At 39.0% G+C, this 13,139-nt stretch overlaps 1 protein-coding gene across 2 annotated transcripts in view; it reads right to left on the bottom strand.

The window, feature by feature from the left end:
- Nucleotides 1-13,139, bottom strand: part of adam22 (ADAM metallopeptidase domain 22) — a 104,044-nt gene that overhangs the window by 28,350 nt on the left and 62,555 nt on the right. For both annotated transcript variants that reach the window (XM_036558948.1, XM_036558949.1), the window contains exons 12-19: nt 3,747-3,846; nt 2,273-2,344; nt 2,079-2,171; nt 1,905-1,985; nt 1,335-1,385; nt 901-964; nt 693-798; nt 489-608 (exon numbers count right to left, since the gene is read on the bottom strand). In XM_036558948.1, the coding sequence (XP_036414841.1) occupies nt 489-608; nt 693-798; nt 901-964; nt 1,335-1,385; nt 1,905-1,985; nt 2,079-2,171; nt 2,273-2,344; nt 3,747-3,846 (687 nt within the window). The remainder of the gene's footprint in view (nt 1-488; nt 609-692; nt 799-900; nt 965-1,334; nt 1,386-1,904; nt 1,986-2,078; nt 2,172-2,272; nt 2,345-3,746; nt 3,847-13,139) is intronic.

Below are 13,139 nucleotides of genomic sequence, written 5' to 3'. Positions count from 1 at the left end.
AGCGGTCACTGAACGGCTCGATAAGTATAAAAATGCTGTAAATAACATCACAGTCACCAGATCTCAACATAAATGAACATCCATGGGAGATTTTAGACCAGGGGTGCACTAGTCCGGTCCTGGAGGGCCAGTGTCCAGCACAATTTTGAGGTTTCCCTGCTCAAACACACCCATTAAACCTGCCAATTAACAGATGAGTGTAATCAGGTGTGGTTGCGCAGGTAAATCACCAACGTGTGCTGGACGCCGGCCCTCCAGGACCAGAGTTGTGCATCCCTGTTTTAGACCAATGTGTTAGACAGTCTTTTCCACCACCATCATTAAAACACCAACTGAGGGAATATATTTTGGAAGTCCATCCCTCCAAGTCTCAAAGTCCTGTAGAATCTATGCTAAAATGCATTGAAGCTGTTCTGGGTGGCTCTTGGTGGCTCAACAAAACTTTTATGAGACACTTTATGTTGTTTTCTGACTTCACTGGTGTTTACCTGCAGTCCAGTGAAGCGCTGTGTTGGGCCACAGAAAAGGAGGTCAGGCCTCCCTGCAGTTCTCCCAGTCTGGGTGCTGGAGAGATGTTTGAACACAGCAGGTATCCACACTGCACATCCCTAAAAACATACAAAACTCATCACGTTTGTTTCTCCTGGACACCTGTGATCACACTGAACACAGGGAAGGACATTCAGACTCACTGCTTTTTACACTGAATCCATGTGTCCTTGTCCTTCCCACAATTCCCCTTCTCCGTGCCCTCGATGTTCAGCTTCTCGTAACAGAACTTATCAGCAGACATCGCCTCTACAACGATACAAGCAGCATAATACACATCAGAGCATTCTCTCACAAAAGCAACCCACAGGCTGAGAGTTAATGCACTTAACTGGTCATTTTAGCACTTACTCTCTCCCCAGATGTACTTGCACTGTCTGTCTTTGGTTTTGCATCTCCCGTTAAAACAACGGCCCTGAGGCAAGAAACAGGGTCGTAAAATTTTATGTGTTTATATTTTATTATAGGTATAAATATGTTTATGTTTTATTTATCCATTTAACACTATGGTAGAGTACCTTAAAACACCACAAAATATATTTAAAGTAACTAAATAAAAAATACATATACATAAAACAAATATTCAAAAGGTTAAATACTTAATATTAAAATAAAGTATTTTAATTATGAAATAAATACTCTATTTTAATAGAATCAAAACAGTAGTTCAATATTATAATAAATAAAAATAAATAATAATTGAAAATATTTTTAATTTAAATATTTTACAATATTATACTTAAAAATAAATTAATAAATAACTCTAATTAAATGACACTAATTACCTGATCTTTTTCACAAGTGTAGCCATCCATTTTGTGTACATTTGGAGGGCACTGCAAAGCAAAATAAAAGTCATAACTCAGCACTGTGGAGCCTGGCCACTTCCTATTTCCCCCGTTATATAAAAAAAAGGACTGCAAAACAGCAGAGGGCGCCCGCGAGCGAGTCCTCAGTTAATGGGAGTGAATGGAGCTCAACGGCTAAAAACAAAAAGTTAAAATAGTTTCTAATCACTGAACCAGAACTTTCCTTTAATTTTAGGAAGTAAAAGGATGGATTTCACTAAAAAAACAAAGAAATCTCACCTGTATGTTTCCTTTTTTCTACAGTAAACGGGTTTTGGGCAGCAGGATGCTAACATAACTGCTACTGAGTGCTGATTGGTTGGCGAGAGGAGCAGCTCATTGGCTGTTCGCACTCACAGACGTCATGGACGTTTATGAGGCGCCGTTTTAAACTCCTATAACTCGAGTTTAAAAGCTCTTAAAAATATATCAGCAGTGTTAAAATGCTCTACAAGTTCTTTGCTATTATATTGTTGTTGCATCCTGTCTATGTAAGAGCACCCTCACCTGGCTGGAGTTCCCCGTGCAGTTCTCTGGTATATCACAGTCATTGACAGCCTCTCTGCAGATCACACCCATAAACTCCATCTACAGGAACAACAGAGATAATCGAGATACAAACCTCTTACAAACACACAGACACACATAAACACGCCTGACACACAGTCGAGCATTTCATACCTGACAGTTATTGCAGCAGAGACCATTACTGCACTTAGAGCCCTGAGTCAGGGTGCACTTCTTACAGCAGTTCTCTCCTTCTCTAGCACACTCCTGCAGAGAGAGAGAGAGAGATGAACACATTGGTCCGCGATTCTCTTGGACAGGCAGGGAGAGACGGAGATGGAGGTTTTGAATGTCCAGAGAATCCTCACCGCTGGGGTTCCACAGTCACACTCCTCCCCCGGCTCCACGAACCCGTTCCCACACTCCGGAGGGTCCAGCAGCTACAAAAGATGGACATTCAGATGAGGAGAGACTAGTTTCTGGTGGTTATGGCAGCCCATTCACATGAGGTAGATATACTGCTAAAATAATTTTGCTGTCTCTGGCAGTAGCATATCAAAATTTTGACTTAAAAACATTTACTTAAAATTTTGACATAGTTCTTTTGGGGGGGATAATGACTTGTTTTCTCAAAATGTTGATGTATTATGTCAAAAATAACTTTTTTCATGAAATAGCATTGCAACATAATTCTAATTTACTCAAAATTTTTACTTACTATGGCTTATTTTCTCACAATTTTGATATTCTTAATATCTGAAGATTCTGAGTTTTTGGGACAAAATTTCAAAACACTATGTCGACCTAATGATTGACTAAATTTCAATTATTTTGAGATACTCAGTAAAAATTTCGAGTAAATAATTTCATAAGTATTTTTGGACTAGTAAGTGAAAATGTAAAGAAAATAAGTAATTATTACAAAATAGTGACAACATTTTTCATAAAATAAGCCATTATTTCAGCATAGCAAGTCAGACTTTCAAGATATTAAGTCATTATTTCAATGCAGTAAGGTAACATTTCAAGAAAATAATTATCTCGGCTTTGTTAATATTCAGAGACAATAAGTCATTATTTTGAGAGGGTAAGTAATTTAACTATTAATTAAAGTAATTACCTCAAGTCAATATTTCAATATTTTAAGAAAATAAATCATTATTTTGGAAAAAGTGAGTCAAAGAATAGCAAAGTGCAAGTTTTTCAAAAGTCATTATTTGACATAAGTCAAAAATTTGAGAAAATAGTAATAAGTAATCATCTAAGCATAGTAACTTTGAGACACTATAGTCAAAACTGATATACGGCTTCCAGAAACAGAAAAAGAGGAAAAATGTAGATGTGATTTTCCCCCCTCCACCTGGTGGGAATGGGCTTCCGTAAAACATGAAAGAAAAAAAATATATAAATATATATTAAAATATATATAAAAATATAAAGGAATCAAATATAGACAGTGTTGTGCATATAGTACTACATATTCTACTTTCTACTGGTGAACAAACCTCAGCTGCACTGCTGTGGGTTCAACTACAAATTACCTTAAAGTTGTCCAGTTAGTTTGTGTTATTTTGACCAAAACCATTTGCTTTTGTTAGACCACAAGAATTCCTTGACTCATCGAAAACCCACAGAACACTTACTGGGAATATCTGGAATTAGCCAAGATGCTCCCAGTGTGCAAAAAGTGTGATTTGTTTCAGAGCTCATTTGCATATTGCAGACTTCTGCAGCACTGATACTGGCGACTGACAGTGATTAACGAATGCAGCCGTATTGTTAAGCCATAAAGGCTATTGATGCAGTGCAGGAGGGCAGTAGAGCAGCAAGGCAGGGGCTCACTTTAAAGGGTTTATTGAAGAGACACGCCCCTCCGCCGCTGTTTAGGAAGTTGTGGTACTCCTCTACGTTGCAGTCGGAGAACCTCTTGGGCAGGTAGAAGCTGTCAAAAAGAGAGAGCTAAGGTTATACTGGACAGAGAAGAGTGAGTGTCCAGCAGTTGGGTCTTCAAACCCCAATGCTACATCTCAGCCCACAGAGCAGGCTGTGTGATTTATTATGTCTTACAAATACATATATGGAACATTAGAACAGTTCCCAATATACAGTTAAAGTAGTTAGGTATTAAAGGGACACTCTGACCAAATTCGCTGGTAACCATTGCTACATCTGTTTTAAACACGTCTACTCGCCTTTAAATGCTGTTCCACAGTAGATCCTAGAGCAGTGGTCACCAACCCTACTCCTGGAGATCTACCTTCCTGCGGAGTGTAGTTCCAGCCTGCATACACCATGCTGCCCCCTCCCCTTACATAACACTAACACATCTGATCCAGCCAACCAGTGACCTCTGAACAAGTTAATTAGCTGGTTAGCAGTTGTGGCAGATTGCGGTTGGAACTAGACTCCTCAGGAAGGTAGATCTCCATTACCAGGTTCGGTGACCACTGTCCTGAGTGAGATTTTCAGGTTTAAAGACTAGAAAAACCAAATTCTGATGATATACATTGAAGCTGAGATGAAGCTTTGAAACCTAACACTACTTTGAGGGTGAGGTGTTCGAAATGTTTTTTTTTGTAATTGTAAGCAATAAGCTTGTAACTCACTCACTCAATCACTCACATTTAACAAGACTGTCCATAAGGGGGAGCCACTGGCAATCTAGTAACTAGAGCGAAAACAATTTCGCGTTAGCTGGAATGGCTCTATTAAGCATTGTAGACAAGAGAGAAGTGGACTTTTGGGTACTATATGGTACTATATATGCTGGTGCTTCGCATCAGTGACACTGTACGTCCATGTTTGTGTTATCTGGCTAATACAGAAAACAGCCAGATAGTTAACAATACTGTTAAGACGCTGCATGATCAGTGGCTATGTTAGTGACCAGGATTTCTTTATCACAGCAAGAGGTATTCCCAGTGGTTGTATAACCATAGCCATCTGTGCATAGTGCATGCTGGGTATTGTAGTGAGAGACTGATGGACGAAAACATTGATACAAAATAGTGAATACAGACAAACTGATGAGGCTGAGGGGTGCAGTGATGTGCTACAAAATGACCCAACAAACAAATTAAATGCTAGTTTTAGCTTGGAATGCTCCTTTAAGAGAGTGTACAGCAGAATGCTTTTAGGCTGACATTCAGTTCTCCAACTGATGACCTATGCTATAGCCCTCAAGGGTCAGTTTCAATCAGAAACTACAATAGTTTATAGCTCATAGTTCCCTGTGTTGATGTGCAATTTGAGTTAGCCATCCTCTAGCCCTCCACAAGTGGTCAGTGTAGCATAAGCAGCTCTTGGTTGAACATTTTCAGGTGACATATATAGGGGACTGACAAAGTAGGTGTTTATAATAAAGTGGACAGTGAGTGTAGAATGCAACAGAAAATGACTAATGTTAAATTTAGCCATAATATGCAGCATAACCTTGCTCAGAATGTGAAAAGCTGGAACTGCTGAATATGAAAACTCCTCTATCATAACTATCAGTACCTCTGATTTTCAAGTGTACTGAGGTGTAGAGGAGGAAAAGACAAACACAACACCAACACAAAAGACACCTGGAGAGAAAATGGAACTGGAAGACGTTGCAAATGGAACTGGAAAAAGTTGCAAATACTCAAGACCACCCAGAATGAAACCCTTTAGTTCTGGCCATAAATGTCAATGCACTTCTACTAAGTTCATTTCTGCAAGCACCTCTATAGGAATTCTATTAGTATGTTAGTACTAGATCAACACTGGTGCAAAAAATGTTTGGCTATTCTGGACTAAATACACTCATTTCAAGTTTGTAAAAAATACTGCATACGTTTTGTTTTTTAGTTCCCATCCCAAATTTTAACATACATTCACCAAATATTTTATTAGGAACACCCGCTTGTATCTACACTCAATGTTCATTTTATCAGCTCCACTTACTATATAGGTGCACTTTGTACTTCTTCAATTACAGACTGTTTTCCTTTTATAACAACTGACTGAACATTAGTTAGGTTACGGCTCAGATTCTCTATCAGTGACATATAAAGAACTTCTAGAAGACCTAAAGTGGCATTTTTTCTTGGAAAATTTTGTAAATCAAAATGTGATTGGTTAATTCTATTGTCACGTTCGAATTATGTTGGTAGTGTAATGCCTTCAGTCCAGCTCCTGAAGTCCTAACCAGTGGGGGAGCTACTCTACCAAGATACCGCTGAGAAAAAATGCTGACTAAGCAATTTTTCACTGGGGGTTTTAAGATTTTCACCCTTTGGTTTCCAGCCAAAACAAAACTTAACAAATAAAACTACTATGATTCTGCTTAAGTAAAAATTACAGATCTAATTTTTTAGTTCCCAGAAATAGTTAGACCTTCTCTGAGGTCCTACAAGGCCCTGAGTGTTCCAGTCTGTTTTCACTAATGCAGTACTGAGTTCAGCCATAGGAACCAGACACGAGACTGCACTGCTAATGCAAGGCTACTTCATTTACGTATGTCTCCAGAGTGGTTAGCATTAGCGTAGCGGTGTCAATCTCAATCTCATTATAGACTACTCCTGCTGGTCTCACTCGCGCGCTCTGAGTCAGCAAAGTCTCCCCGGAGGTCCGGAGCCTTTGCCAAGACAATAATGCACATCACTCAATCCTCTACAGAACGCTAGTCGAATCACACTCGCCTTGTTTCCACTCCATCTACTTTTTTCTCTCCCCCCTGGACTGGACATCACCTTCTCTTTCAAATGCTGTAACGTTTTTTAAGAGCAACATTCACCCTTAAATTCAAGGACATCTTGTGTGGGGCACTTTTCGGAACGTACTAAATAACATTTTAACTTCAAAATACTAGTCATTCAACCTGAACTGCAGAAAATTGTATGAATTGAGCAGCATATAGATTCAGTTTCCTCATCATATAGTTCTATTGCCCCTTTTGAGTGGGTCTGAACAGCTGTAGGTTGAATAGGTGGACACAGGTAAATGTGTTGGCCTTCTTGACATCACCAAAACAATGAAATCCAAAACAGGCTGTTTTTGCAGCTTAGTTTCCATGTCATCACTGCCGGATTTCCACTTTTATTGCTCTTCACTTTTTTACTTGACAATAAAACAAGAGATGCCCTTAAAATTGTGTTAAAATTTAACAAAGAATGGACCAGTAGAAACTGTCCAAAAAGATGTGTTTCAATATCTCCCATTCAAAGTAAATGGTTTTTCCCTTCTCCTGTAAAGTTCCCAATATGGAGATGAGATGTTTTGTCCTGGCAGCGATGATATATGGACTGGGGGGTAACAATTCAGTTTTCTGTGATATGGACACTTCAAAAAGTTGCTTTTGGTAAAAGGTTTAGTTAATATATTAATATATTTGCTAAAATTGTAGTTGCTTGATAACTAGCTAAATTCATCCATTCATAAATCATCACAAAAAAGTAAAAACACTGGGAGGCAAAAATGTAAATTACAAAAAACTACCAAAAAATGGTAGTATGAGCAAAAATGAACAATAAATAAATAAATAAATAAATAAATTTAAAAATAACTAGTGTATTTAACAGGTATTGTCCAATTTGGTTTGGTTGGCTAGTCAGTGTTTAAACATTAGCCAGCCTGATGTGAGTTTGCTAAATTCATACAAAGAAAAAACAAAAAACAATAAACATTAATAACACTGGGGGGCATTTCTGCCCCTGAACTTGTAATACACTTTACCCTACAATTTTCTTAGATTTAATTTTTCCTCCTGAGGTCCTCTTACGATACTTGTGTGGTTTTATGTATAAAAAACAGTCGTAATTAATTATTACATGACCTTTTTTTAATCTAAAACAAATCAACAACCAAAAAACAAAACATTAATAACACTGGGGAGCATTTCTGCCCTTTGCCTTATTATTTCTGACACTGTCTTGCCCATTATCTCAAGACTAAATCACTGCCTGTCTCCTGTGCGCCTTTAAGCCTGTACAGCTGAGCTGGTGTCTGTCTGTCTGCGAGTACTCTCAGATCAATGGCCCATTAGTGTCAGCACCTGCAATCAAGCAATAAAGCGGTTACAGGAACCATTACCAGTGGTCTAATGGTCAACACGGTCAATGACTGCTTTTTAAATGCTGTGCAATCGGGACTCTCATCTTCCTGCACTGGAAATCCGTCGCTGCTTACCTGCTTAATCTCGAGAGATTAAGTCATTCATATACCTGTGGACAGGTTTTCATAGATACACTATACGGCCAAAAAAATGTGGACACCTGGCCTCAACACCTACATAAACTTGCTGGACATACCCTTCTAAAACCACGGGCATTAATATGGAGTTGGCTCCTCATTTGCGGCCATAACAGCCTCTACTCTTCTAGGAAGGCAAGATTTTGGAGTGTGTCTGTGGGAGTGCCCATTCAGTCAAAAGAGCCTTTGCGAGGTCAGGCACTGATGCTGGACGAGAAGGCCTGGCTTGAAATCAGCGTTCCAATTCATCTCAAAAGTGTTCAGTGGGGTTGAGCTTACAGGTCTGGGTGCAGCCTGCCAAACTTGGCAAACCATGTCTTTATGTATCTCACTTTCTGCACAGGGGCTCAGTCCTGCTGGAACAGGAAAGGGTCTTCCTCAAACTGTTGCCACAAAGTTGGAAGCATATAATTGTCTAAAATGTATTTGTATGCGGTAACATTAACATTATCCTTCACTGGAACTAAGAGGCCCAAACCCTGAAAAACAGCCCCAGCTCATTATCCCTCCTCCACCAAACTTTACTGTTGGCACTCTGCATTCCAGTAGGTAGAGTCTTCCTGGAATATGCCAAACCCAGATTTGTCCATCAGACTGCCAGATAGAGAAGAGTGATTCATCACTCCAGAGAACACATTTCTACCTCTCCAGTGTCTCCAGAGTCCAGTGGCAGCATGTTTTACATCACTATAGCCGACACCTTGCATTGTACATTCATGTATGCAGCTGCTCGTCCACTGAAACCCATTTCATGAAACTCCCAATACACAGTTCTTGTGCTGATGTTGCTTCCAGAGGCAGTTTGGAACCCTGTAGTGAGTGATCCAAAAGAGACCAGGTGATTTTACACGTGAAATGCTTCATCATTCAGTGGCCCTGCTCTTTGTTGAGCTGTTGTTGCTCCTAGATGCTTCTGTTTCACAATAATAGCACTTACAGCTGTCTGGGGCAGATCTAGCAGGGCAGAAATTTCACAAACTGACTTATGATGCCATGTTTAAAGCTCTTCAGTACAACCCACTCTACTGCTAATGTCTGTCTATGGAGACTGCATGGCCATGTGCTTGATTTTATACACCTGTTAGCAATGGGTGTGGCCAAAACACGTGATTTAGGAGGGGTGTCCACATACTTTTGGCCATACAGCGTATTAACAACATCAGAACACGTGAAGTATTGAGTACATGTGATCACACATGCAGGCACTGAGAGAAAAATAATAGTAAAACGTCCATCGATGGAGTGGCAGCTCATCATTGAACATATATCTGAAATGCCACTGATATTCAGGTTAATTGGCTTAGAGATTTTAGGCTTTGTGGTTTGATTGCACTGTGGCGTCCATAGATGAGACGAAACAACAAAAACGATGGCAAGACAAAAATGGACTAACTTGTCTAGACCCCCCAAAACCTGTTTGTGAAAGTCTGCGTCAGAGTCATTAGACTTTCTCAGCTTCAGAAGTCTCAAACTTTGCTCGTGTAAAAATCCCTCCTGACTGGGGAAAAGTGATTAACCCACCCCCACCATGTGAATAACGATTACGATCGTACTTTTCATAATACTTTCGTTTAAGGATCCAACACAAGTGACAATAAGCAGTAAGATTCGCATGTGCACAGTAAACCTCGAGAGAGGCTGGTGAACATTTCTCAAAGAGAAAAAGGTTTGGTGCCACTTGGGTGAGACCCCTGACCAGAAGTATCGCTTGAGAAGCTAAGCACATAGCAAACACAGAGAGCCAGTGACATGTTTTGGTACGTTTCAGCCAGTGTGCTCTGTCACTAAGCCCATAGTCATGATTCCAGCCATGTTAGGGTTGTGCAATGATGTTCTTTTGGTTATTTGATTTAAAAAATAATGGCTTTTATTAGAAACAGGGATTAGAAACGAAATATGCCTCATTTTGGCTCAGAAACTGTGTTTTTCCATTCCTGTTCCAACATTCCGACCGCCTCTCCAGATTTTCATGTTCTTCTGATGCAGCATTCTGTGCATATATTGTGTTTTACTTAAGTTGGAAGTGGGAAGTCGGAGCTTGGAATTACGTAACTTCTAAATTTTTGCAGCTAAAAACAGGAAAATCATGGATGCCTCCATGAAATCGAGTGTTGTTAGGAACAAGCTAGACAGCTAACATTAGTGATATGAGTGATAACGTCAACATTCATGATGTATTACCTTCTCCAAACTAAGTAAATCTCGTCTGAAATCAGTAAATTAGTTCTTTACTATTAATTTTTTATTATTCATCATTTAAATTTTATTAGTTCTTCATTATTATTTACTCTGTGAGCAGCCATCTTGATTTGACATCAGGCACTAAACTTAGAGTTGAAACCACCATCCTGACTTGAGGGGTGTTTTCCTTGATTTTTCAAGAGGCCAGAGTTTAGAAAGTCCGAGTTATGAGCCCTAGTTGACCGCAGCCACAGTTCTAAGCTATCAAAATAACAATTATCCCAAATCAGTGATCACAGCATTTGTGTAATACATGTTTTTTAAGTACGTTTTACATTTAGTTAAAGAAATTTTAACAGATTATGTGTTCTTTATCTAGGGAAAACAGCAACCAGTTAGCTAGCTAGCTAATATTAGCTAATATCTAAGTAACATCTAATATCTTAATCAGAGTCTGGTGGGTTCTGTTGCTCAGCGTGACCAAAAACAGTCTAATTTTTACAGGAAAAGGCCATTTGAGCAATTTGAAAAATGACTAACCACTGCTTTTGCGAACTTTTTAAGACGTTATGAACTTCACAAACTTTTTTCAGTCTATCATCTATATCTTGATATAAACAAACTATATTTAAACAGAAGTTTGTTTCCCAACAGCTTGATAAAAATGGCGTATGAAGGTGCATACACACGGACGTGTGGGTTAAAACTGATAAAATTCTGATAGACGGGTAGCGTACACTTAATATCCAATACAATTCCCACTGTGGCACTGAAGTCTAAGCTAGTTGCGTTGGGACACTTTAACGTTAAGTAAAAACAGTATTACTTAAAAAAATATAACACTGGCCCTGGTTATGTAATGAAGTCTTATTTGTTATTGTTAACATTGGATTCAGGCTATGTTCACATTACAAACCTCACTGCTCAAATCCAATTTTTTGCGCAAATCTGATCTCTCTGACTCGATGGTTCACACTCGTTTAGGTAAGTGATTCAAATGTGTCATTAATGTGAACAATAATTAACTGATCGGCTCTCAGCTTCATTATTAGAGCGAGATGAAGGAGAAAAAGGTGAGATGAGCTGCTTTTCCACCGTTTACAGGCTTTAACGTCTGTTCGGCGCTGCTGCCATGGTAACGCTGAATGATGGAGCACGCGCAGTGGAAAAAAAAGCACATGAATTCCGGTCTGAGCGTCACATTACGGTCGCAGGGACATGAATCGGATACGTATCCGATCTAGGACCACATATGAAAGTGGTGCAGGTCGGATTTGAAAAGATCAGATTTGTGTCCACACAGCTCTGAAAACATCAGATCTGAGTCACACTAGGGCAAAAAATCAGATTTGTGCCACTTCAGCCTGGTAAAGTGAACGTAGCCTTAGTATATTTTTGGTTCCTGTTCCCTGTTTCTAACCCCTCATATGAAATCCAAAAAGGGCTGATTTTGTAGTGGCCAGCAATCACCTGGAAAGTAAGGCTACTTGGCCCAAAACTGCATCAGACACATTACTTAGCAAATACCATAAATAATCCACTTGTAAGCAACCCGTTTGTGTTTGTGACGTGCTTCATGAGCAGGGGCTTTGTGGCAGAAGGCAGTAAATGGAATTTGAACAGCTTAGAAATGACACTGCTTCAGTCGGTCGAAAATGGTTTTTTAAGCTTTGAGGGGAGGATCATCACCAAAATCCCCATTAACTACAATCTATCAAACAGGGAGCTGTCAGCAATAAAACAAACAAAGAATAATGAAATAAAACATGAATAATATATATAAGAGACCGCAGAACAAAATACAGAGGGCACCAAACCACACTGTATCTTTCCCACATGTCTCTCTCTACTGGTTAAAGTAGAGCATTGAGGCACTTGGCCAAAATGCTATAGGATGGAATGGGGGGGCAGAATCCACGTAGGGCCCTCCCCCAAAAAGCAACTGATTTGTTGAACGAGTAGCAAATCACGGCCAGGCTTCTGCTCACCTGCTGTCCCATTCGGGATTGAAGGGAAAAGGTATTAAAAGAGACGGGTAAACACACACGCACACGGACATGAACAGAAACACGTACACACACTGACGAGGTTTACATGGGCTACTACTGTGACCGTATCCGAAAACGTAGAATAACAGGTCACAAAACAGAGACCACTGTAGAAGTCATACTCCTATTACAATAACCAAAAACATGCAGTAGGTTAGGCCATAGTAAAGGTGAATTCACTGGTCACTTTATTAGAAACCCCTGCCTTGTACTGTTGTCAGATGCTGCTGGACAATCCAGGGCTGTTTCTAAGCGACTGGGGGCCCTAAATGACATTCTAACTGCGGGGGGCTCACCAATCCACCAGAATCATAGAATAGTAAAGACAATGAAAACAACATTTAATTATAAAAGGTGATACATAATCTTTAAATGAATAAACTGTCTAAATAAATAAAATTGATAAACATTGTAAATGAAAGTATATTTATTTATTAATTTTGTTGTTTTATTTATATATCTTTTTATACTTTTTATAATAAAGTGTTGTTTTTATTGGATTTAACTTAAGAAATAAGCATAAATTAAAAAAAAGAAATGAATTAACCCCTTACATGGCCAGAGCCCAAAGTGTTATTACACACTTCTATAACCTAAGAATAACTCAATCAGTTTGCACTGAAGTCCCTGTAGTTACTGAATAATAAGCCTTAGTATGTAATAAGACTGGGATTTTATGGGGTTAATACAAGAAAATATTCTGCCTTGTAAGTAGCAATAATAATAATAATAATAATAATAATAATAATAATAATCGTAAAAGTCTAAACAGAAATTGTTTATTCCTCTTTCT

The sequence above is a fragment of the Colossoma macropomum genome, unplaced genomic scaffold, assembly GCF_904425465.1.
Source record: "Colossoma macropomum unplaced genomic scaffold, Colossoma_macropomum, whole genome shotgun sequence".
NCBI classification, from domain to species: domain Eukaryota; kingdom Metazoa; phylum Chordata; class Actinopteri; order Characiformes; family Serrasalmidae; genus Colossoma; species Colossoma macropomum.
Note: the sequence above shows the minus strand (reverse complement) of the source record. Positions and strands in the feature narration are given on the sequence as shown.